The 27,092-nt window shown below is 44.1% G+C and overlaps 1 protein-coding gene across 5 annotated transcripts in view; it reads right to left on the reverse strand.

Moving 5' to 3' along the window:
* The window catches only part of LOC147027472 (uncharacterized), a 144,494-nt gene that overhangs the window by 36,396 nt on the left and 81,006 nt on the right, over positions 1-27,092 (reverse strand). For all 5 annotated transcript variants that reach the window (XM_085876926.1, XM_085876923.1, XM_085876925.1 and 2 more), the window contains 7 exons: positions 25,624-25,876; positions 20,835-20,880; positions 11,385-11,587; positions 10,639-10,738; positions 10,121-10,266; positions 8,215-8,292; positions 25-67 (listed from right to left, as the gene is read on the reverse strand). In XM_085876926.1, coding sequence (XP_085733052.1) covers positions 25-67; positions 8,215-8,292; positions 10,121-10,266; positions 10,639-10,738; positions 11,385-11,587; positions 20,835-20,880; positions 25,624-25,876 — 869 coding nt within the window. The remainder of the gene's footprint in view (positions 1-24; positions 68-8,214; positions 8,293-10,120; positions 10,267-10,638; positions 10,739-11,384; positions 11,588-20,834; positions 20,881-25,623; positions 25,877-27,092) is intronic.

Raw genomic sequence — 27,092 nt, forward strand, 5'->3', positions numbered from 1 at the left:
GGAACCAGCCAAACTGGCAAATACCTTCAGAAAATCTTGGGAATAAGATTGGCAACCTTCTCCGATTCTGCAATCAAGAAAAAATAAAAATAAAAAAGAGATTATCAAATTATGCTTTTGAATCAAAATTATACATCTCTTTTGCTGCAATGAAGGGGAAAGCCTGAAACGTCAACACTTGGTGGCACACGATGATAAAATGGTTAAAGCTGTCTTGCATAAAAGGTCACAAACACAAACCACTAGTTACTGGCTGGAATTAGCAACTATTTTCACTTCCTTCACCACTTTTACCAACCAGGTAGTTCTTCTTTACCAACATTTACACTACATGGCCAAAAGTATGCGGACACCCCTTCTAATTAGTGGATTTGGCTACTTCCGCCACACCTATTGCTGACAGGAGTATAAAAATCAAGCACGCAGCCATGCAATCTCCATAAACAAACATTGCCAGGAGAATGGGCCATACTGAAGAGCTCAGTGACTTTCAACGTGGCACCGTCATCGGATGTCACCTTTCCATCAAATTTCTGCCCTGTGAGAACTGCCCCAGTCAACTGTAAGTGCTGTTATTGTGAAGTAGAAACATCTAACAGCAACAACAGCTCAGCCGTGAAGTGGTCGCCCATACAAGCTCACAGAACGGGACCGCCGAGTGCTGAAGCACGTGGCGTGGAAAAAAATTCTGTTGCCTGTTGCGAAACTCACTACTGAGTTCCAAACGGACTCTGGAAGACATGTCACAGCACAAGCACTGTTCGTCGAGAGCTTCATGAAATGGGTTTCCATGGCCGAGCAGCCGCAGACAAGCCTAAGAACACCATGCGCAATGCCAAGTGTTAGCTGGAGTGGTGTAAAGCTCACCGCCATTGGACTCTGGAGCAGTAGAAACGCGTTCTCTGGAGTGATGAATCACGCTTCACCATCTGGCAGACTGACAGACGAAACTGGGTTTGGGGGATGCCAGGAGAACGCTACCTACCCGAATGCATATTGCCAACTGCAAAGTTTGGTGGAGGAGGAATGATTATCTGGGGCTGTTTTTCATGGTTCGGGCTAGGCCCCTTAGTTCCAGTGAGGGGAAATCTTAAGGCTATAGCATAAAATGACATTTTAGATGATTCTGTGCTTCCAACTTTGTGGCATCAGTATCGGGAAGGCCCTTTCCTGTTTCAGCGTGACAATGCCCCCCCCCTGCACAAAGCAAAGTCTATACAGAAACGGTTTGTCGAGATTGGTGTGGAAGATCTTGACTGGCCTGCACAGAGCCATAACGACAACCCTATCGAACACCTTTGGGCTGAATTGGAATGCCGACTGCGAGCCAGACCAAATCGTCCAACATCAGTGCCTGACTTCACCAATGCTCTTGTGGCTGAATAGAAGCAAATCCCTGCAGCAATGTTCCAACATCGAGTGAAAAGCCTTCTCAGAAGAGTGGAGGCTGTTATAGCAGCAAAGGGGGGGGGGCAATTCCATATTAATGGCCATGATTTTGGAATGAGATGTTGGACGTGCAGGTGTCCACATACTTTTGTCCATGTAGTGCATCTCCACATAGAAGCATGAAAAAAGAAAACAAGAAGGCAGTTTGTTGTTGGTGTACTTGAGTAACTTTATGTAAAGCACTATTTTGGTTAGATTTGTCACTTACAACCTGATGCTTCCCTTTCGTGCCAGAATTTACATTATTATGTTAAATTAGTTCAATCATGCGACCACATCTATTTCGCATCAAAATAAGTAGCTGCAAGTTAATGCTAGTTTTTTTTTACCATCAAAATCCAGATTTGATGTACCGTTAAGTGCTCAGATAAACAAAAACAATTGCATTTTTGGCAATATATTCTTGTAGTCATACGGCTCGTCTGGTTGCCTGGTTCAAATCTGGCGACTCGCCTCAATGCAATCGTAATGATCAGCCGAATTGAACGAGCCTAGGCCGGATTACAGCCTTTTGCACTTCAGATACCATACCCGTGGGACCGTCGAAACAGCCAAGCGCTAGGTGAATTGGTACTGTACACCTCATCCCCAATTACGGCTAAGGGATGTCGAAAGGCACATGGTACAATCTTGACATGTGTTGTCATTTGATGCAGCCAATTATTCCTCAAAGGGCTTTCCCGAATCACCAAAGAAGAACCACAATGACCAAAATTCCCAACCTTCACACCACCAACCTCAAGCCGGCTCCCAGTTCCAAAGACATGTTTCCATTACTGGTGAGGTTATCATTATGAACGGGGCATCGTGCCAGCAGTCACATGACATCTTAATTGATTGGCCGAGCAGAACCAAGTCACATGCTACATTGTTATCTCGAGCCAAATCTCTTGATTAATCAATCACCATTTGCCAGTTATGCTGCACATAAGTAGCTGTGCAGGGGTTTGTGGGTATATGGAGGAGAGGTGGCTCGTGTGACGATTATTTGTGGGGGATGGTGGTGGGGGATTGTGGTGGAGGATGGTTTATGTATATTGTATATGTAGGGTTGCTTTATGCACACATAGAGCGACTTTTATGCGCAGTTGGTGGGAGATGGTTTTGGATTGCTTTATGCGTGCGGCTGTTGGGAGATGGTTTATGCGTCGCAAAAAACACGAACAGCTGAAGCACAAGGGCCACGAAAGTAAAAGGAGGTCCCATTTTATAAACCGCAAAATCCACGAATGTCGAATGTGTGAAAGTAGGGGTTTCACAGGATAGAAATATACCATCAGAGATGAGGAATCTCCTGCCATTGAATGAAAAAGGTCATACATATTCCAGATAATGAGGGAGGTGAATTAGAAACAAGACACCATTTGGTCATCATCTCGTAAAAGTTCCCCAGGGGTGAGGAACGTTGTAACAAAAAATAATTTAAATCAGATAAGCTGTTTTCCATTTATTACAAAAAACTTTTTTTTTTCAACATAGCCACCCTAGTCGGCAATCTTGGATCCGGCTACGCCCAAAATCAATAGGGTTCTTCCTTTTCAGGTGGTACATGTGTGACCCAAATTTCAAAACGATATGGCGAAAAAACATTTTTTTCAAGATGGCAACCCCAGTTGGCCATCTTGATCCAGCCACGCCCAAAATCAATAGGGTTCTTCCTTTTCAGGTGGTACATGTGTGACCCAAATTTCAAATCGATATGGCGAACAGTTTATGAGTTATCGCACTCACAGCTATAAATGTTGACGCCCGGACGGACGGACAGCCGGACGACCTGGGTGACAACAATATCCCCCTTCCGCCACGTGGCGGGGGATAAAAACGAAAAACACAGTGAAGCCGTCTGTGAAGCTGTGTGACCAATATGTCTCGGAACGACGTACGATTTGAACGTCAGTTGCACCATGATTACACACACACGTCATCTGTTAATTACTTACTGTCGGAATGTACCTTTCGACCCTTTGGACTGCCAAGACCCCTTTGACCTTTAAAGACCCTCAAGACCCTTTCGGTTCTGGGTTTGGAGCGACGGAAGGTTCTCTCAGGATTCTCTGCCGATTTTCTCAAAGTTAATTTCCAGTCGTTAGTTGTCCCGTTTTAACTGTTTATTTCCTCACCTATATGCTTAGTGTGTGTTCCCAGTTCGGTTTCGTTTCAAAAATCGTGCAATTTTGTGAGTTTTTGTCGACCTTGCCTTACCGGGTTCCTTAAGGCCTACCCCGTCCTTCCCCTCTAGGTGTACGATCGTTTTTATTTGTATTCTCTCCACTTTCCCAATGCCCCATCTCTTCCCTCCCAACTAAACACTCTATTTCTTGTCTTAAATAAAAAATAAAAAAAACAAACAACAGAAAAACAACAACCTTTCTCCCTCCACACACCACGAGTCCGGATCCTTCTTCTTCTTCTTCTTCTTCTTCTTTCTGCCGGCACACCATCTTTGTTCTATTTGAGCTGACCCACTCTCACCATTACCTTCACAATGTCTTCCTACAACCCTCCATTCCCAAATATTAGCTAATCTTCAAAAAAAAAAAAAAATCCCCTTGTATCCTTCCTAACTATACACCTCCTGTAACCCACGTGTCTCTCTACTCTCTTCCTGATACTGTTCATCGATCCATCAGCTTCACGCCACATTTACCGTTCCAAATTCACCCTAGTGTTCGGCCAGCACATCAGAGGGCTCGGCTGGTGCCTCTGCCAGTGATGTTACGGTTACAAGGTATCATGGTGGGAATTCCCATCCCAAGAATATAAGGGTTGTATCAATTCCGGTATCTGTGTTAGGAACGTGTGTATCAAACTGACGATGAAGTTCAATCAAAACAAATATCTGACTGTTCTTTCAGAAATGAACACTTTCTGTCTCACTCTATTAAACAAAGGCTGCTTTATGTATATTGGACTTTTGAATGATTGATTTCAATCAAATCAATTTCGGTTTTATTCAAATGAGCCAAGGACATGACAAAAATCCGAAGACTTAAAAGTCAAGTTTACAATGTAAAAAGAAAAGAAAAGAAAAGAAAAATTACAAAGATATGCTAGTAATATAAAATACACTTGACAAGTTATTTAAAAACAAACAAACACTTGATCGAGATCGTTACGTGCAAATTAATACTAATAATTAATTAAATATATTAATTAAGTAATGTAATTAATACATTACGGGGCCAAAAGGGGTTTTTTTTTTTTTTTTGTATACCTTGGTCGAGGCTCGTATGAGAGCAAACACAACTCACAGCAAGGAGGCACGAGACAAGAGGGGCGGGAGTGGAAGGGACAAAACAGTGGGGAACAGACACATTAGGTGAACTGTGGAAGGGAGAGGGATGGGGATGGGATGGGGAACATGGCGAAGGGAAGATGGACATTTCAGGGACTTTCAGGAAGGAAAGCAGGAGAAATGAAGGAAGTGGGCTTGGGTGGATTATCGGGGGTAGAAAAGATCGAGGATTTGTATGTGGGATGATAAGAGGTGGTGGTGAACAGCTGTTTTGAAAGCCTGGAGCGAAGAATGGGAAAGAATAGAGTGAGGAAGTTTATTCCAAAGGCGGGAAAAAAGAGGAATGAAAGAGTGAAGATGAGCAGTGATTCGTGATTTTGGTAGTTTTACCAGAAGGGGGTTGTTGGCGGACCTTGAGCGCCCTGTGGAAATGTGGTGGGGACAAATCGCAGAGAGAGCAGGGGGGGCAAGGCTGGAGAGGAGTCGGTAGAAGACAGAAAGACCACCGACCAACCTGCGGTGATTGAGTGAGAGGCCCAAAGACTCAGCTTCATTGCGGGAGATGCCGATGATCTTAAATGCCCTGGTTTCGACAGCGTGAAGCCGAGAAAGGTGGGAGGCAGGAGCACCAGCCCAGAGGGGAGAGCAGTACTCCATCAGGCTACGGACAAAAGCTTTGTAAGTGGTCAGGAGCTCAAGAGGGCCGAGGAAGGACTTAGCACGACAGAGGATTCCCAGTCGGCGACTGGCTTTTGAGGCGAGGTTGGAAATGTGACTTTCCCAGGAAAGGTCATGGCAGATAGTGAGACCCAGAAGCTTGAAAGAAAAGACTTCTTCCAGAGGATTGTTGAGAAAGTGGATGGGGGGGTTTTGTAAACGGTCCTTTCGAAGAGACATTGTGAGAGTGTGAGATTTGTCTGGATTGAAAGACATGTTCCACGTGTTGGACCAGTTTGTGATTTTATCCAGATCTGCAGTGAGCGAAGAAGCTGCTGCTTGCCGGTCTGAGGGATGACAGATGGTACGGCAGAGGGTGGAGTCGTCGGCAAAGAGAAATAGAGGATTTTCCAGAGAGTCCGAGAGATCATTGATGAAAACCAGAAAAAGAACAGGGCCCAGAACGCTACCTTGAGGAACTCCAGCCTGCACAGGAAGAGGGGATGAAAGAACTCCATTTAGGGCCACACGTTGACTGCGACAGGAGAGGAAGTCTGCGAGCCATGAGTGGAGATGGCCTTGAATACCATGAGAAGAGAGTTTGGTGAGTAGTGCAGGGTGCCAGACTGTGTCAAAAGCACGTGATATGTCCAGGGATACGGCTCGGATTTCCTGTCTGGCATTGAGGACCTCCATCCATTGATGGGAGAGCAGAAGCAGCATATCCAGGGTAGAGTGACCTGGTCTGAAACCAAATTGATGATTGGAAATCAAGCCATTGGAGAAGAGGAAGGATTTCATATCTGAGGCGATGATGGATTCCATCACCTTGCTGATGATTGGGAGAAGGCTGATTGGTCTGTAGTTACAGGGATCTGTTTTTGCACCTTTTTTATGCAGGGCAGTGATGTTAGCAGATTTCCAAGCAGATGGCAGATGACCTTGGGCAAATGAGAGGGTGAATAGAACAGAGAGTGGGTGAGCAAGAGCAGAAGAGCAGGCTTTGAGGACACGTGGGCTGATGCCGTCTGGACCGGTTGCAGAATCTGACTCTAGGTTTGAAAGCAAGCTCTCCACCTTGTCAGGAGAAAAGGATACAGAGTCCAGGGACAGTTGGGTGCGACTGGGTAAAGTGGGTAGAGATAGTGATGGGTTTAGGACACAAGATTTAGCTGCAAACACCGAGTTTAGACATTCAGCTTTATCACGTGTGGAATCAGCAGTGCGGCCATTTGAGGTAAGGGAGGGGATGGAGGGGGAACATACACCAGAAACAGATTTGATTAAATGCCACCAGGATTTTGAGGAGGGAGAGAGGTTTGAGAGTTCAGACTTGAGATGAGAAAGATGTTGTTTTCTGGCTCTCCTGAGGGTAGATACACACTTGTTCCGAGCTTTGTGGAAAGAACTGAGATTGCCCTCAGTTGGGTTTGCTTTCCATGAGGCAAAGGCAAGTTGTTTCAGGACAACTGCCTCGCCACAAGCTTCAGCAAACCAAGGGCGGGAGGAAGGGTAAGACAACTGAACACGAGAGGGGATAAATCTGTGCATGAGGGAGAGCAAGTTTCTTTGAAAGAATTCCCAGGATGAGTTGATGTTTGAGGAAGTAGTGATAGGAGACCAGTCTGTCAGTTTGATGGCTGCTCGGAGACCCTGCCAGTCGGCTTGAGTGAAATGCCAGACTCGACGGCGGTGAGGTGGTTCTCTGATAACAGCCAGAGAGATGTCCACTTTGACAAGGACGTGGTCAGAAGAACCAATTGGAGCGAAGGAAGAGCAGCAGATATTGTCAGGGAAATTTGTCAAAATCAGATCCAGAAGAGATGGAGTACCAATGGTTGAGATCCGGGTCGGGAAGTTGACCGATTGAGTCAGTCCCAATGAGTCGCAGAAAGCTTTTGCTGTGGTGCCATGGTAGGTGAGAGAGGTACCCACACCGAGCCAACTGGCGTGATGACAATTGAAGTCACCACATAAGAGGAAGAGAGAGTTTGGATGAGAAGATAGAAGATGGTCCATGTTTTCGGATAGTGAGGTGTAGATGGAGTCATCACTGTTCGGTGGACGGTACAGTACACATATAAACATGAGGTGGGAGTGGAGTGGAAGCCGAAGCCAGAGGTATTCCTGGGGGTGTGGGGGAGTGAGAGCAGTGCATGGAGAGTGAGGAATAGAGTCTTTGATGAAGAGAGCAACACCTCCACCAGGACGAGGCTCAGGTCTGTCATACCGTAAGAGGGAGTAGCCAGGGAGAGATACTTGGGAGTCAGACACGTCTTGGGAGAGGAAAGTTTCTGTTAGGCAGATAATGTCTGGTTTGTCAGTGGCAACCTGTATGGAAAGATCTGAAAGGTTTGAGCGAAGGCCCCGGATATTTGAGGTCCACACTTTTAATGAAGAGGAAGGGGAGGAGGCTTTGGGTGCAGGAGGTGGAGGGGGAGGGTAGGACAAGGGATGAGGGGGGCAGGTAAGGAGGGTTGCTGAAGGAGTGTGGGGTATTGCAGAACAGCGAGGGGAGGGGGCCGAATGAGGAGGAGAAAAGGCTCTGTGGTGCTGGGGGAGAGGGGGGACAAGAGACAAGGATTGATAATTCGAGACACAGACATTGGGATGGTGGACGTTGTCCAACAAAACGTACAAGCGACGCATATCTAATATCACGATCAATTACTTCACCCTTACTCTTGACATTCATTTCAAGATATTACAGCTCGATAATACGAATCATTAACCCTCCACAAATCATCATTTCCACAACAATATTACTGTTGGTTTTTGGTCAGGAATATCACACTAAAATAAATAAACATCACATTTTGTTTGGACAAAACACCAAAAGCAATGAAGATTTTGCAGTACATACACGTACTTACTGAGCCTGCACCATCTCGCGAAATTGGTTCGAGTCCTGAGAGAGGTCCAGGTTGTTATACATGACTGGAATGTCCACCCTAAGTGCACAAAATATTTCAATGTCAGCAACACACCTTTGCAGTAAGCCAGAATGAGTAAGGAATAAAACAAGTCTGAAGACGACGATGGTTCACGAGCGGTATTTGACGATGTAGATTGTTTCAGAAGTCAAGGATGAGACAATGTGATAATGTTTAACCAAGTTATAAAAATGATCAACATGATGTGGTACGAGTGACAGGTTATTAGTTGCAAAATGTCGAAAACCCGGTTTCGTTCAACACCTTTCAAGATTTGACCTTTGCATAACCTTTAAAGGTCACAAAACAATGTTGTGGACATTAAAATAAGGAAACAGGATACGTGCTATAGCTTATTGGAGTTAGTTCGTCGAAGAAGGTCGAAAACCCGGTTTGATTCCCACAACTTTGAAAATTTGACCTTTGTGAACTTTAAAGGTCAAAGGTCAATGATTATGACCTTTGGTTCAAAACTTCCTCAGGAACATTCCAGGAACAATATAATGTCATTTCGCACTCCTCAGATTATCCATACTTTGATGAAATCAGCTTAAAAACAAACTTGAAGGGGGCGCCATGGGCAAGGTGTTCGAGATAGAGCAAAATGGTTTCAACACTTTAGGTGGGGAATGACCTCAAGATTATGCATAAAAAATATTGTCATCCTAGCTCTCAAAGTCTAGGCGGTCGTATGATTTTTATGTCAAAATTCGCAATTTTCTAAGTTCGTGACCTTGTGACCTTGACACGAAAATGAAAACTCGGGCTCCATGGGGCTATGCAGGTGCCATTGGGCTAACCAAATACCGAAACCCCTGTCAGATTCGACAAAACCCCTCGGAGAAAATGCAAATTGAAATCGGCTACCCCCGAAAAACACGTTTTTTGGGTGTGGCTCCGCCCATAATGGGTGCACCACACTCATTCTCAGGAAGACACAACTAGATCATGAAATAAACCTCCCACCAAAATTTTATCAGGATCGGATCAAAACCCACGGAGCCTATGCTCGGGACACAGACAGACAGACAAGCCGGTAGGCGGACATGGGTAGTCGACTACCCAATAGAACCTGACGCGATGGGCCCGTTCGATGGGGAATGACCTGAGGATTAAGCACAAGAAAATTCATGATTCTAGCTTCAAGGGTTAATGCTGCAGATTGTTTTTTCGTTAAAATACCCCCACATTTAGAGGTTTTTCAGCCGTTGCTCGGCAACGGAGGGGTCCATAGCAACGGTTCTTTCTCACACATAACTAGGACATACCATGAACGTACCATACCAGTTTCATGTATATCTGACTCAGTCGCTGAGCGATAACGAACTTCGTTTTTGACCAGGGTTCATTCAAAGTCTATCTTCTCCGACAGTTTTCATCGGATCCGGCTGGAAATTTTTGACAATATGGCTGAATGTACTGCCCACAGTCGCTCGTGGCCCGATTTTTGAAAAAATAATTTTTATGATTTTTCAAAAATTTCAAAGTCCTGTTGCTAGGCAACGGTGGTGTCCATAGCAACGGTTCTCATTTGCACACAACTAGGTCATGGTATGAACCTACCAACGAAGTTTCATCGAAATCGCCATTGTGTTAACGGAGCACTGGACCGAACAGAGGGACAGACAGACACAAACATATCGACGGAAATACTGATAAGGGTAGAACAAATTTCAAAAAAAATAGAAACTTTTTTTTTTTTTTTCGACGAGATCGACTACCCAACAGACAGACACACAACAATAACGAATATAGTGGTCACTTATTTTTTTCGTGAAAATATTTTTTTTGTGAACCAATAATCTCAAGTTAGATACTTCCTGCTCGAACAACAGGAAATCTGTACCTCTTGGTAGCCAGAATCTCCTGCTGGTGCTCTGTAAGCACCCGTTTATGCTGATGTGATGCTGGAGGAATGAACACAAAGTCTTGAGACTTTTCCTCTTCAAGCAGAAACTTCTTCTGGGGGTTCTTTGGCAGCCATGTACTCCCCTGACAGCAGGAAGAGGATTCGAGCCGTGTGATCAACAAGCTAAGCAACTAAATGTTAACCAGACAAACATGATGTTGCAATAAAAATAAGGAAACTTTTTCCTGCCATTTGAAAATTGAATGAAGGAAAGCTTATGGAAAATTCTCCAAAAAAAGTCAAGTCCACTTGATTCTCCACCAAAGCTAATGACCAAAATTAAAGCCATGTGCAATATGTATCATGTCGTTTCACTGTGAATGCGAGAACAAAAAAATGATACCCAAATACATTATCCTGCTCCACCTGGTCACTGGAAGGAGTTTTCATCAAAGTTTCATGCCAAGGAAACAGACAGCGAGCCTGAAAGGTTTAAAGATTGAAGAAAGACTCACAAAGTTAGCTTCGCCATCCTGTACCATGCCAGCATCCGGTTGTTCGTCTGGGTCATGTGGTACCAAGGCTGCGTTCTCCTTCATGGAAGCCAATACCGCCCTGATGAACACGTATCGGGCATTGACGTTTGCACTTTAGAATAAAGATCCAGTGAAGCCAAAGCACACAAGAAAAAAAAACAAAAAAAAAAAAACGTGACATCAAAGTCCTTTTGAGTAAAGCAGGATGTGAACAGACTCAATTTTAAGAGTTATGAGTACTAAAGGTCACAGAATTTGGATAAGTTAAAAATACCATAGCATTACAAAAAAAAAATGGATAGTTCATAGAACACGATACCCCACGCAGTGTTCAAATATATATCGGAGGGCCTTGCCGTTCGCAGGGGGTTCCAGTCTTGAAAATCCCCGTGAACCCCAAATCCACAAACTTAGGGGGTCATGAATGAGGAAAATAGGGTGAGGGACTTCAACTTTGAAACTTGTCCAAATTGTACCCTTAATTAACATGTGTGTGCATTGTTATTGTGCTATTAATTTTCATGAATAAAATAGTTATTTCTTAAGAATGTAAAATAAAGCTCGTTTTCTTCAGTTATTAAGATCATGAAAATTACCTTGAATATAAATAAGGGATGGGAAATAGTTCGCCAACCCACGATGAGTCGAATACAACAAGAAGACCGGGTATTTCCTTAAAATAATCACATATCTGAAAGCGACGTCGACATCGGAGTGAAACTCACTTTAACTGTACAGAGTATGTCAATGTGGGCGTCTTGCCAAACGTGTCGTTCCAAAATTTTGTATTATTGCACAAAAGGCCGAGTGACTTGCCCCCAAACACTTGGCACAGCAAGGGTTCGAGGACATCCAGTAAGGTGGCATCAAAAGGTCCTTTGTAACGGTCTTTCAAGCTGCTCAAAATGTCAGACCACAGTTGCTCCAACTGCAAGAAAGAAAAGCAGATCCAATGCATCAACACAAACATGAACAGGAAAAACTTTTCAAACAACAAGATGGACATTCTATTAGATAATAATGTAAGTAAAAATAATTTTATGTGGAGGGATGTGAGAAAATGCAAAGGAAATGAAACATTAATGAGAGATGGAGATATTATGACAATGGAGATGATGCAATACGAGTGTTCATAGAAAAACTCTCAACTTTCAGCAACAGTGTCCCCCTTTACGCACACCTGTGCATTTATAACACACAACAGAGAGAAGCAACGCAAAGATTTGGATACCATGTAAGTTGCTCATATAAACGTTTCACAATGAGTTCTGATGCCTACGGAAAAAGGACGATCTAAGGAAAGCAGAGATCAGATGAAGAGAAAATGAGTTTCTGCGGAGTCACAGAGATAGACACTGGATTAAACGTGTCGGCCTTGTTACAGCTGCCAATTTGACTTGAAATGAAATTAAGTGGATCAAGAATCAGTAAGAACGAGAACGGCACTCGGTAGAGCGCGTACCTCCACCAGGCTGAACAGTTTACATTTTGTATCCCACCGATATGCCGGATCTAGATCTGAACCTGAATCAAAATCAAATCGACTTGTTCGGGTCACCTAACAAACTCATCGACCCAATTTTGTCATAGCTCATCCACAACATTTAGAAATATTAGGCTATATATCGTTTTTGGTCCCATCTCTCAATGGTGATGAATCTCTTCAGAAATTAAAAAAAAATTATCGTATTCGGATATTCATCCAAATTGAATCAATTCTTCCTGATCACACACCCAACCTGTCCAGCAAGTGTCGGCCAAACCCGTCCATGACTTTTTGTCGGAACCCCGACATTGGCGGATTCGCGGACTCCGCAGATTCGCGGTTGATAAAATGCGACCTGCTTCAACATTCACGGCCCTGTGCTTCGCGGTTTCACGGTTTTTTTGCGAACGCAAACAACACATCTTCCACAAGCTTCGCGCATAACAGTTTTAAATGAGAAGGGTACTACGTAGAGTGCATACCTCCACTATGCAATGCCTGATCCACTAAAAACATCTTGGGCCCAATACATTTTTGAAATATCATGCTATATATCATTTTTGGCCCTATATCTCAATGGTGAAGAATCACTTAAAATTAAAAAAAATCTCGGATCCGGATCCGGATTCGGATCTTCACCAAAATCAAAACAGTTAGTCCTCGTCACACAACCAACGTGCCCACCAAGTTTCGTCCAAATCCGTCCCAAACACTTTGCAATATCGTGCTATTTATCGTTTTTGGCACCATCTCTAAATGGTGAAGAATCACTCAAAAAATTTGAGTAGACGGATCCAGATCTTCACCAAAATCTAATCAGTTTGGCCTTGTTACACTCCCAACCTGCCCACCAAATTTCACCAGAATCAGTCCACAACTTTTTGAGATATCCTACACATAAACAAGAAAAAGACGTCATGCAGAGCACATTACTTGCGAAATCCACCCCCCTCTCCAAAGGTTTCCAGGGATATATCAAATTGTCCATTTCATTAAGATTAAAAAAAACAATCTTAATCAAAGCTCAAATCAATCGGAAGAAAACTGATCATTTTTCAGATTGAAATTTATGATGTTAGAAGTTTTACCTTTGGCCTTTTGACCTCAAAAACCGTTGGTTTCCCAATTCAGTGATGCACTGTGCAATTGCTCCTTCATTTTCAAGTTAATAAGATGTAAATTGACAATTTTTCAGTTGAAAAATAGATTTTAGATATTTGCCCTTGAGTTGACCTTTGACCCTTTGATCTCAAAAATAGTTAACTTCCCAATTCAGTGATGCTCTATGCTTGCAAGGATTACAAGGAAATTATGCGCAGGAGGAGGCCATTCGGCCCATCATGCTTACGCCACACCAATACCAGATTTAACAAATCCGTCAATACCCCTTCCCTTCATGGAAACCGTCAATACCTCGGGATAATCCATCAATACCTCGTCAGCTTGGTTAAGTTTCATGATGATCGGTTTAGAATTGTGACCTGCAGGCGATAAACAGACAAGACAAACAGAGACAGACAGAACAAGACAACGACGTCGTGCACAGCAGGATACTTGCGAAATCCATATAACAAATTTGACCTCAAAAATAATTGGTGGTTGAATTGAATGACCAAATATGCAACTCCTCTTCAAATTTCAAGTCAATAGGATGAAAATTGACAATTTTAGAAATTCGGCCTGTGTTGACCTTTTGGCCTTGGTTGACCTCAAGAATAATTGGTGCTTGAATTCAGTGACCTGATGTGCAAATCCCCTTCAAATTTCAGGTCAATGGGATGAAAATTGAGGATTTCAGAAATAAAACCTTAGTTGTTGAACTTGGTCCATGTTGACCTCAAAAATAATTGACTGGTTGAATTCAGTGACCTGAAATATAAATCCTCTTCAAATTTCAAGTCAATTGGATGAAAATAGAGGATATTAGAGATAAAAAAAATATGTTGACCTCTGGCCTATGCTGACATTTTGACCTCAAAAACAATAGGCTTCTTGCAAATGACAAACATTACCATGTGGTGAAGTTTTGTGAAGATCGGTTTTAAATTGTGACCTCTCAATCGGACCTGTAGGTGATTGACAGACAAACAGAAAAAAACTAGAGGGGGAGCACTCGGTAGAGTGCAAAACCTCCGTCGCCAATACTGCTCGGTCACTCAAGTGAACCTGATATCCTATTCATTCAATTTGACGTCAACAGTGCTCACAGAGTTTGCAACTTTCCCTTTTACTTTTACATACTCAATTCATTCGTCATAACTAGATTCCTTGAGACAGAAATTGATTTTACGTGGGTATATCCACCTGAAGTTCCAAAATCAGCCGCAATTATAATTTTGGCATGGTTTTTTTTGTTGGAAATCACTTAAAACATGTAGAAATGCAAAAAAAAAAAAATTCAAATATTTTTTCAAATTGGCCGCCATAACGGCCATATTGGATTTTGTACCAAATCCAAAATCTAATGGCATGATCCTTGGACCATACCATATCCCCCCACCAAGTTTCGTCGAAATCCGTCGAGGAGTTTTTCCGTAATACTGTTCACAAACAAACAAACAGAAAGGGGTGAAAACAATAACCTCCATCCATCTTTGATGGCGGAGGTTAACAAAATCGACTGACCAATAAACTTGAAAAAAAAAAAAAATCTTCGAGAGAGAGGAGAGAGAGGGGAGAGGGGAGAGGGGAGAGGAGAGAGGAGAGAGGAGAGAGGAGAGAGGAGAGAGGAGAGAGGAGAGAGAGGAGATAGAGAGGAGAGAGGAGAGAGGGGAGAGGGGAGAGGGGAGAGGGAGAGGGGAGAGGGGAGAGGGGAGAGGGGAGAGGGGAGAGGGGAGAGGGGAGAGGGGAGAGGGAGAGGAGAGGAGAGGAGAGAGGGAGAGGGAGAGGAGAGGAGAGGAGAGGAGAGGAGAGGAGAGGGGAGAGGGGAGAGGGGAGAGGGAGAGGGAGAGGGGAGAGGAGAGGAGAGGAGGGAGAGGGAGAGGGAGAGGAGAGGAGAGGAGAGGAGAGGGAGAGGAGAGGAGAGGAGAGAGAGAGAGAGAGAGAGAGAGAGAGAGAGAGAGAGAGAGAGAGAGAGAGAGAGAGAGAGAGAGAGAGAGAGAGAGAGAGAGAGAGAGAGAGAGAGAGAGAGAGAGAGAGAGAGAGAGAGAGAGAGAGAGAGAGAGAGAGAGAGAGAGAGAGAGAGAGAGAGAGAGAGAGAGAGAGAGAGAGAGAGAGAGAGAGAGAGAGAGAGAGAGAGAGAGAGAGAGAGAGAGGAGAGAGGAGAGAGAGGAGAGAGATAGATATAGATATAGATATAGATATAGATATAGATATAGATATAGATATAGAGATAGAGATAGAGATAGAGATAGAGATAGAGATAGAGATAGAGATAGAGATAGAGATAGAGATAGAGATAGAGATAGAGATAGAGATAGAGATAGAGATAGAGAGAGAGATAAACATAACCTCCTTCAAGGCCCTGTCACACCTAGACATTTTAGCCAGCGTATGAAAAATTTGGCGAATACGCTGGCACACGTCAAATACGTTATGGGTAAGTTTTGTATACGTTAAGAGCACGCCAAAGCATGCTGGCATACGTCGTAGTACACCGAGATCATCGACAAATTTTAACATGCTCAAAATTTTTCGACGTATGCCAGTGTATGACTCACATGTTCCGCATACGCTGGCCATAAGTTGTAGGCACGTTATGCGATCGTTGACACGCATTACTTGTAAGTTACTCATAAGTCTAAACACGTCGAGGTAATGTTTAGCGTATCCGAAACTTATTTCTAACCTATGAGTAACGTGCTTTGAACCAATGAGTAACGTATCTCCAATGCATATTGATGTATGTAGACGTATTTGACGTCTTCCGGACGACCACAGAACTTACTGAACGTGTTTCTAACTTACATCTACCGTATAATGGCGTATTGGCAGCGTTTAGGGGAATTGGTATATAAAAATGGGCTTCACAGGAGGAACCCATCAGTGTTTCAGACTCCATGTTTTTTTAATTTTTTTTTTCTTTTATTCGGCATGACGGTGATGTTGACACTTCGATTTCTAGTGCGGTTATGATTTAAATCGTTGTGCGGCAGCCTATTAATAGGCTACGCCACGTGATCGTCGGCGATACGCTGCCGCGCGCTATGCATAAGTTCGACTATCGTTGGGCATATGTTGTGAATGCCGACAACCCGCTAAGCATTCGTTGGTATAAGTTATCTATAAGTTATCGAAACGTTCTGTGTACGTTACTAATACATTATGCATACGTCCAACTCGTTATGAATATGCCCAAAACTGAAAAAAAACATCAAAAGTTCAGCGTACGCCAGCATTTTACATACATTTTGATACGTTGCCATATGCTGGCTAAAACGTCAGCGTGTGACAGGGCCCTCAACTTCAGTGGTGGAGATAAACAGTGTCTATAGAAAGTCTGCACCCCCTTTCAAAATTTTCACCTTTTGTTGTCATAGCCCTGAATGAAATTGCATCAAAAGACTTTTCCTACCTTTATTTACACATCATCATCCACAAGTTCCAAGTGAAAAACAAATTCTACAAATTTCAGGAAATTAATTAACAACACAAAACTCGAACATCTTGGTTGGATGGTGTCCACCCCCTTATAATAGTAATTTTAAATGAGCTCGGGTTCAACCATCACCTTCAAAATCACACACTAAGTTAATTGGCCTCCACCTGTGTTAAATTGTAGCAATTCTGATTATTTCAGAATATAATCAGCTGTTCCTGCAGGTTTCCTCTGCTGGGTAGTACAAAGACTCAACCACAAGTACTAATGAGCTTTCAAAAGACCTCGGGGATAAAGTTGTGGAAAGGGACAGATCAGGGGATGGGTATAAAAATATTTCAAAAGCTGAGAATATGCCTTGGAGCACAGTCAAGACAATCATTAAGAAATGGAAGGCGTATGGTACCACCAAGACCCTGCCAAGATCAGGCCGTCCCTCCAAACTGGATTACCAAACAAGGAGGAGACTGATCGGAGAGGCCACAAAGAGGCCAATGGCAACTTAGAAAGAGCTGCATGCCTTTATGGCAAAGACTGGTCACTGTGTACATGTGACAACAATATCCCAAGCACTTCACAAATCTGGCTTGTAAGATAGGGTGGCAAGAAGGAAGCCATTACTCAAAAAAGCCCACCTTGAGTCCCATTTAAGGTATGCAAAAAAACCATTCCAGAGATTCTGAAGCCATGTGGCAAAATGTTTTGTGGTCTGACGAAACCAAGATGGAACTTTTTGGCCGAAATGCAAAACGTTATGTTTGGCGCAAACCCGACACAGCACATTACCCAAAGAACACCATCCCTACTGTGAAGTATGGTGGCAGCAGCATCATGTTATGGGGATGTTTCTCATCAGAAGGGATTGTGGCATTTGTCAAGATAGAAGGGAAAATGGATGGAGCAAAATACAGAAAAAGCCTAGAGGAAAACCTGCTGTCCTCTGCAAGAAAGCAGAAATTGGGAAGGAAGTTCACCTTTCAGTACAACAATGACCCGAAGCACACAAGCAAAGCTACACTGGAGTGGCTAAGGAACAAAAAGATAAACGTCCTTGAGTGGCCCAGTCAGAGCTCCGACCTAAATTCAATCGAAAATCTGTGGCATGACTTGAAGATTGCTGTCCATCAACGTTCCCCACGCAACTTGACTGAGCTTGAACAGTTTTATGCAGAATGGGCAAATATTGCCCAATCAAGGTGTACAAAGTTGGTAGAAACCTATCCCAACAGACTCACAGCTGTAATTGCTGTCAAAGGTGCTTCCACCAAGTATAAACTCAGGGGATGGACACTTATCCACCAAGATATTCGAGTTTTGTATTTTTAATTAATTTTCTGAAATATATAGAATTTGTTTTTCACTTGGAAGTTGTGGGTTACGATGCGTCAGTAAAGGTGGAAAAAGTCTGATGTAATGCAATTTAATTGCATGCTAAAAAGTAACAAAAGGCGAAAATTTGAAAGGGGGTGTAGACTTTCTCGAGGCACTGTATATTCCACCAGCCACACAAAGAGTAGCTGTATGTATGCAAACAAACACGTATTCTCCGAACCATGCGCATGACATGCTTCTACATTCACGCTCCTGTTCTGTTTTCACAGTTTTTCATGGGCACAAAAAACAAATCTTCCACAAGCCGCACGCGTAACAGTTCTCAAACACATATTCCACCAGCCACGCATAGAGCAGTTGTACGTATATACGTAAAAAAGACATATCTTCCATGAGCCGTGCAGATGATCTGCTTCTATATTTGCAGCCCGATGCTTTGCATTTTCCACAGTTTTTCGCAGAGCAGAAAAAAATATATATAGCCACACCATAAGGAAGCTGGACAGCCTGTCCCACCATTCACATTAATAACCTAGCTGTGCGCCTTTCCCACCATTCACATTATTAAGACTGAAGGACCAATTTTGTGCTCCTCCTGGCGGTCGCGTCACGTTTTTCTCGGTACTGTGACCTGGACTGAAAGAAACTTCGTACCTGTAGGAGTGCATCGCACATCATGGCAATAGTCAACCTTCAACTCTGAAACAGAATAAATACTTTTCGTTTTACATTCGTTTACATGGCGACGTGTGACGTCACCGCTGAGAGGCGTCAGGACGTCATGACATCATCGGTCATTCGGTGACGTCATTACGTCCGTCGTCGACAGACCGTTACCGCTGAGAGGTGTAATTCCACTCCTCGAAAATAGCGTCTGCAATGTAAAACCCTCTTCTGCACATGCTGACTACCTCAGAATGTGAATTTGACACAAAAAATGTAACAAGAAACATTGTATCTTCTATCTCTATATGAATACTGAAGGACCAAGTTTGTGCTCCTCCTCGCGGTCGCGTCACGTTTTTCTCGGTACTGTGACCTGGACTGAAAGAAACTTCGTACCTGTAAGAGTGCATCGCATATAGTGGCAATAGAAAACTTTCTGAAGCAGAATAAACACTTTTCGTTGAGACGGGGACGAGGAGTGAAGAGGCGAGGGCGGGGGATGAAGAGGCGGGGGCAGGGAGTGAAGAGGCGGGGGCAAGGTAAGCAAATTGAAAGCGGGAGATGGGGGGAATGGGGCGGGGGATGAGTGGGCGGGGGCTGGGGTGAATTAGGCGGGGTTGAGTGTGAGGTGGTGGACAGGGGCGGGGACCCGGGGGCAAGTGGGGCGGGGAAATCAAGAGACGGGGGGCGGGGAGTGAAGAGGCGGGGGTGGGGCCGGGGTAATTAAATTTTTGGGTGGGGGTAAGCAAATTGAAGGCGGGCGGAATGGGGCAGGGGCGGGGATGAGTAGGCGGGGGCAAGCACGCCCTGTCCAGTCCATGTCCCTTGAGTGTGGGTGAGCTGGTGAGGGTGGTTGAATGAACGGAATCCGTCTGTGACGGGGTTTGGGCTAGTTCACATTAATAACCTAGCTGTGCGGCCTTTCCCACAATAAACAGAGCTGCGCGGCACGTCCCACCATTCACACTATAAAAATACTTCACTGCATCCACCTCCAGCTGCGTCAGATGTCATCACCATGAGTCACACAATTAAAACGCTTCACCGCATCTACCACCAGCTGCGCAAGACGTTATCACCCACCAAAATCCCCCACAAACAATGGGCAGACCACTCACCCTTCCCACAGCTACCCACAATTCAAGCATGACTACTTATGTGCAGCGTGTCCTGGGTCTCAATCATTCTTCTCGTCCCGCCGCCTTGACCTGTGTTTTGCTTCTTGCTCCGCTCATTGATCAAACATGGCTACCAAGCTCAGGACTAGTGCGGGAGATGCGTCAACTTCCAAGAGAAAGAAGAAAGTGATGAGCCTGAGCAACAAAACGAAGCTGCTGGGCTGGCATTTGAGAGGAAAGAGTGGCCTCTGTGTGCAGACTGTATGGAATAAATGAATCCACTGTTCGCTACATAAGGGAGAACGAGAAGGTGATTTGAGAAAGTGTTCTCAAATGTTCTTTATTGAGCTGGAAGATGCCATTTATGGTGGAGGTATGCACTGCACCGAGTGCAGTTGTTTGTTTGTTTTTGTTTACACCTTTCTTTTGAAAGTATCCACAGGAAAAGTCGCCACAAGGTTTTCAATGTCACCAGAATTCCTAATTTTTTTTCCTCCGACAGAAAACAACAAAAGATATAGATCACACAATTGTTTACAAAGTCTGCATCTCCACATGTGCTTCATTAAGTTACTCATCAACGCAAGGAATATCCTCACATCGTTAAATCAAATTATTTCCATCGAGTTTACGTCATCCAATCACGCGAGACTGAGACTTTGTTTGATAAGCTTCGTGAAATCTCAAAATAGCGATGACGGTCCATGTCAGACGCGTTCCAAACCAGGAAACATTTATTTAACCGACGACACTGGCCAGAACAAAAACAGCAAGAGGCCACATTTCCAGGAAGAGCAGTTTGTCAAGTAAATATAGTGTGCATTCAAAATAATAATATCAAGCAGAAGGTAGATCACAGGTGTACGTGACCTGTACCATTTTGATTTTGAGCCCCACTTTTGAAAACGGGGATTTTCTCGACCCATACTTTCAGTGTTATAGAGATCACACAAAATATTTCTTGCTGGAAGCATACAATATGATTATTAAAATGCTAATAAAGTATCATCATCCATGGAAAATAATGTTCACTTACCTTGTTAGGTTGAAGGAATTCAGCTTTCTCACCATCACGACCTTGCCTGTTGAGAAAATCAGAGTAAAAGCCATCGGCGTTCCCCATCACAAATGATTCGTGTGCCCGTTGGGCATGTATGGGTACAGGGGGACGGCAACGCTGGTTCACCGAAGGTTTAATGCAAAACTTATTGATTATAACATATTGTTGTGGTTTTGACTTAAAGGGGGTAAAATAAACAATCTTTCAACAAAGTCAATTCTGAATGGACGTTCTCTCCTGATGCGTCATCACCTCCCAATGGTCTAGGTGAGAGGAGCCTGTTCAGCGCTCAGCTCTCCAATTGGATGTTGCAGAGTGGAGGCAGAGCCGCAAAGGCTGTTGTGGAATCTTCTTCATAACCAGCCGTGATCATGAGACGAGTTTGTGTTCCTCTTCTTCTTTGCACAAATAAGCAAAGCGAGTGAGCAAACTCTTTTTGCCGACATAATATGGGGTCCATGGAATAGATAAATGTCGCTTCTTGTATTCGGAGATACGCTATACTTCGTGGTCTACTCAATATATCTTTAATGCAAACACATTATACAGTTCAGCACAGTTTGCATTCTCAATCAAATGCTGTCCAATAGCAGATGCACACGATGTTGGGATTGATGCTGGGACCTTCCTCCAAGCACGTACCGGCTGTATTTGTGTACCAATAGTGTTTTTCCTGATGGACAAAGGGGCGTGCTGTTTGATTCTGTCAGTCAGAGTCTGACATCCCTTTCTGGACGTCCTCGTAGAGAGATCTGCATCTTCATCTACTACGTCCATCTGTAGGAAGCCCACTTTCACCAGCCAGTATACTCAATGGGACTCTTTTAGTTCAACGAGATGCAAGATTGGTTTGATCAATGTATTCGTGAGTCGAGCGAAGAGGATATGTTCCAACTCCAAGCTTCATACAGAGATGGACAAGATTGCCGGCATCCTCAGTGAGAATGGATATCCTGAGTATATAATCAGGAGGTTTATGCACAAATTCCTCACTGCTCTAAATGAGCGGAAGATGGGTCCTGAAAAGTGCCCGGTCTCCATCAAGATTCCTTGGAAAGGGAAAATGTCGCAAAGATACGAGGAACAAATCAAAAAATGGGTCTCAAACACGTATCTGGCTGTTCGTCCAAGAGTGATTTTCACCTCTCGATGTCCGATTCCTGCAGTTAAGAAGGATGTTCTGCTTGCCTCAAAACTTAGCAATATTATTTATGAGTTCAAGTGCCGATGTGATGCTCGGTATGAAGGCAGAACTACCCAGACTCTGACTGAGAATCAAACAGCACGTCCCTTTGTCCATCAGGAAAAACACAATTGGTACACAAATACAGCCGGTACGTGCTTGGAGGAAGGTCCCAGCATCAATCCCAACATCGTGTGCATCTGCTATTTGACGACATTTAATTGAGAATGCAAACTGTGCTGAACATTATAATGTGGATGCATTCAAGATATTGAGTAGAGGGCGAAGTATAAACACATCTCCCAAAACAAGAAGGGACATTAATCTATTCTATGGACCCGATGTTATGTCAGCAAAAAGAGTTTGTCCACTCGCTTTGCTTATTTGTGCAAAGAAGAAGAGGAACACGAACTCGTCTCACGATCACAGATGTTGATGAAGAGGATTCTGCGACAGCCTTAGCGGCTCCACCTCAGACTCTACAACCTCCAATTGGAGAGCTGAACGCTGAACAGGCTCCTCACTCCGAGACTGTTGGGAGGCGATGACGCATCAGTAGAGAACGTCCAATCAGAATTGACTTTGTTGATAGGTGTCTATCGGACTGTTCTTCATCATTAAACAAACTTTAGTATAACAGTAGTTCTTTCATAGTATTTTCACAGTTAAGCATATCGTATTGCATGTAAATAGACATGCGTTGCGAATGTGTTAGATGCGAGTCCATACATGTTCATTTTGCCTCGCACACACCTCACAGTGCAGAAAAGCCATCACACATCCTCTATCGAAACCGTCATAACCGGTTCAAACCAGTCTGGGGATATATCCTGTTGGAGATGTATGCCAGGTAGACAATCAATTACCATCAACTCTGACATTGTACCAAAATCCGGTAACCCAACCTATCACAACACGCGGCCAATCACTGGATGTCACAATATCGGGTATCTGACACGCCAATTGGGTGAGGAGAACCAACCCCACCCTCCACCCCCACGACCCCTCCTGTGAAAACGGTTGGGGCCCAAATGGTAGAGGGGTAAAAGGTGCTTTAAAAAAAGGAGTGCAAACGAGCAGTCATTGCTGTGGGATCGTGTCTTGGAGTCGACAGTCGAAATGTGTGTTGAATTTAGAGAGAAAACACCATCTTCTTTGTGTTTGCCTCTTGTTAACATCTTGCTCTTGTTTGCGTCTTTGTTATTGGCACCATAATTTAGTCTGGGGTCCGTGCTGCGCTCATCTTCTGCCCTCGGGTGAGCAGTGTCACACGGCGACTCGGAAGCACGTGGAACAGAGCCATTGCAGGGTCGAGAAGGACTAAGAATAAAGAGACATTGTGCCAGAGTCATTGGGAGCGCAAGGTGTGTCGGGGCACGACGTGGTCCCCATTGTCTTCTCTCTTTCTGCCATCTCTACATCTCTCATCTCATTGTCTGGATGTATGATTGGTGCCATTTGCATAATGTTAAGTGACTGATTAAGGAAACCGAGGGCAGTAATAGTCACGTAGGGGATAAGTGAGAATGGTAATTGCCTTGTAAGTACATGCCCTGTAAATACGTGCCAAATTAATGCATGCTTAAAACCATGTAGCGTTCCGACTCCTCCTGTCTGTCCCGATAGAGGCGTATGACAACTGATTGGTTAATGAATAAATTATTCTGGGCTCCCGAGATAAGAATGCTGCACATAACTTGGTCCCGCTTGGCCAATCAGCACGACTTTCCATTTGTAACGTTAACCTTGTGAGTAATGGTGATACGACTGTGGACCTGAAGCCGGCTCGAGGTTTGCTGTATCTCCTGCAAAAATGATCTCCGAGTGGAGATCATGGTCTTTAAAGACTCAACGTCCATCTGGAGATATTCAGGTGGCAGACGAGCACAACAATGTTGTTACGTTGGAAGGGGTACTTATTTGGAAGATGAGAGGTTCAGTGGGCCGTGTGCTCGAATAGCTCAGAACATCCTTCTGCTTTGATTAGCTCTGTAAACCAGATGAGGCAAGAAGAAAAGGGTTTATTTTGGAGGCTTCTATACCGTGTGGGCTGACAAGAACTCCAAACCCACCCCACCTCCTCTCCGCGACCGTTCGAGCCACGTTCGAGTGATGTCACCACAGAAGTGGCGATGTGCTCAATCATTGGTCGTTCCCAGATGATGAGCAAAGCACACGTGGGAGTAGCCGCAGGGAATGTCATAAAAGGTACCACCCACAGGGGTGGGATCAGTGGGAGTTGGAATCGAGGCCATTGAAGGGAGCACCCAGCGAGTTGGAGTCAGGGCCACGAGTTGGGCCCCACACGTGCTGTGCTCTTCTTCAAGGTTTCACTTTTGGGGATTGTCTCTTCTCGCTTAAGCTTCGAGTAACACACGGCGGTCTGCTGTTGCCCCTGGCCACCCAACATGCAAGCCTGACTGCCTGCCGCTTCGCTTTCCCCATTCACTTCGCCCACGGATGCTTAACTTGTTTGCTGGTCCGTGCCGTGACTGGAGACCTCGGGCTGGAGCTCCATCACGATACATATACGCACGGTATCCTGATAAAAGACCTCGTCTGGTTCACCTCATTGGATGTGTAAATTGCTTGATTGTGTGCCCATGACCATTTTGATTTTATTCCTTGTATCAAGTGCTTTCGTTTTACTGTGTGTGCATTTATTTATCGATTTGTTTGCGTTCGTGTCCATCTATCTTTTGTCTCGGGATTCTCAATCTAAGTGGTCTTGTGTCTTTTCTGCACATTAACCTGTGCAAGCACATCCATGCTTGGTGAAAGGCTAGTTGATGCTCAAGCAGTACAGCAGGCAGGTTTGCAAACAAGGCTGTGAAGACCAATGAAAATTTGGTCCATCGGACCAGCGGGCCCACTAGTTCCTTAAAAGCTGCTTTGTGTGGTGATCCACCTTTGGAAACCATGCGTGTGGCGAATCACTTCGTTTCTGCTCTGTTTGGGTAAATCCTTGGGGTAAGTTTTAAAACATGCAACACTCACCTTTAAAAGACTGTAGGGTGTTTGTTTTGACCAGGTCGCACGAGGGGCTAATTCCGCTCACGTCCTGTCTCTTGGAGGGGGGGGGGATTTAATTATTTTAAAAACCCCACTGTCAACGGGTCGACGTGACAATATGACCGGGTAATGTTGTGAAGGTGAGTTATGTATTCTAAAAGTTTTGTGGAAAACTCTTGCCTGTCATCGTGGATTAATCGATCAAAGGACCATCACATTTCATGACATCACCCCAATAATGAAACAACCATTGTGTATCGCAAGTATACAATTACAATTACAAAGTGTACCTACTGTACTTACATGCTCGATGACAAATATTTTCCTTTTGTATTGAATGTTTGCCAGTCTGTAGCATTCCCATTTGAGCATGCATCACATGATGCTGAGATCGTGTGTTCAAACCCCATATGCGATGCAAATTTATCAATCACCGATCAAATGTCCTCGTATTAGTACAAAAGTACCAGATTTTCAACTGTTCCTGACCTGCATGGTCGATGCATACGTGTAATAAACAAAAAAATCCTTACAAAACCACGAAGTGTATCACTGCTCTGCAGCACTCACATTTGATACAAGGTGGCGATGGGTGCAGCGAGGGCTTTCAACAAACTGCAGATGGCTGATGGGATGTCAAGAGAGCAGAAGAGCTGGGAGAGTGCAGAGAGAAGCCCATGTGCTACAAGGGCCTCACAAGACTTTGGTGGAGTACCAGCGGTGCTACAGAACACCACGAAGACCCGTTTTAACAGATGCACCAATGAAGTGAGGTGACCAAGAGGCTCCTTCTTCAATCGGGTCCATTGGATCGGACTTGTGTCTTCAATAAATAGGGGGGGGGGGGATTACACCACTGAATTTAAAATGTTATAAATCAAGAAACATTATGAAAACTAAACATTTAACACCACTACCACCACCACCACATCAGGCCCGATTATTGCCACTCTCTTGTGGGATCGGCCAGGGAATATTTTTGGCTCGAGCCTTCATGAACCAGCCGGCCAGGTCGTTGTTCGACTGAAGGTGGAAAAAATGTGGAATTTTTTCAATATTGGCGATAACTTGCCTACTCTTCACAAAAGCCACCATGGGATATTGAATGTCCATCAAAGACCAGCATGAGCAGATGGGTACTCCGGCTTAATGAAACTCCATCCTGATGGACTGCGCATGCGCTGGGTGCATCATCTCGCACCGTGGGTCGAGATTCAAAAAAACCCAAGCGAGAGAAGGCCTACACGACAATCGGGAAACTGCCTCCAAGTTAAAGGAACTTTCACAAGCAGAACATGTGATGGAGCGCACATACAACTTGCATTCCTCACGCATGCTCGACGCCCGTCGACACCGTTGCACATGCAAAGCGACGATGAAAGAGGCATTCTGTATGACCATCTACATATTGCTCACATGATATCACCTCCAACCCGTGAGGAGATGTAACACGAGACAAAGTTCCCGAGCATTGCAAAATGAAGACCACTCGCTTATCGAAAATCCGACCTGAGCCTTGCCCATTGGGTTGGTGGTGTCTTCATTTTCGAACGAGAGAGTTCACAGAACATCTTCCCCCAACAGTCTTAAGATGAAAGAGCATGGTGAAGGTCTGGGAACGGAAAATTTTGTTGGTCGAGACGACATAAAATGCCGTGATATTTTGTCCAAGTACTGCCAAATGGAAGATTATTGAAAGTGCGAAGAAGGCGATTTGTGTTTAACTGTGTTCAAGTATCTACAGTGCCTTCAGAAAAGTATTCAAACCCCTCGATTTCTTTTGTCACATTCTGTTGTGTTAAAGCCTGAATTTAAAATGGATTAAATTCAAAAAAAATTGTCAACGATCGACACAAAATACCCCATAACGACAAAGTGAAAACATGTTTTTAGAAATTTTTTACAAATTCATTAAAAATGAAAAGATGAGTCAATACTTTGTAGAAGTACCTTTGGCAGCGATTACAGCTTCGAGTCTTCTTGGGTATGTCTGTATCAGCTTTGCACGTCTGGATTTGGGGATTTTCTCCCATTCTTCC

Source organism: Eptatretus burgeri, chromosome 4, assembly GCF_056783735.1.
Source record: "Eptatretus burgeri isolate ZD-2024b chromosome 4, Ebu_testis_v1, whole genome shotgun sequence".
Classification (NCBI taxonomy): Eukaryota; Metazoa; Chordata; class Myxini; order Myxiniformes; family Myxinidae; genus Eptatretus; species Eptatretus burgeri.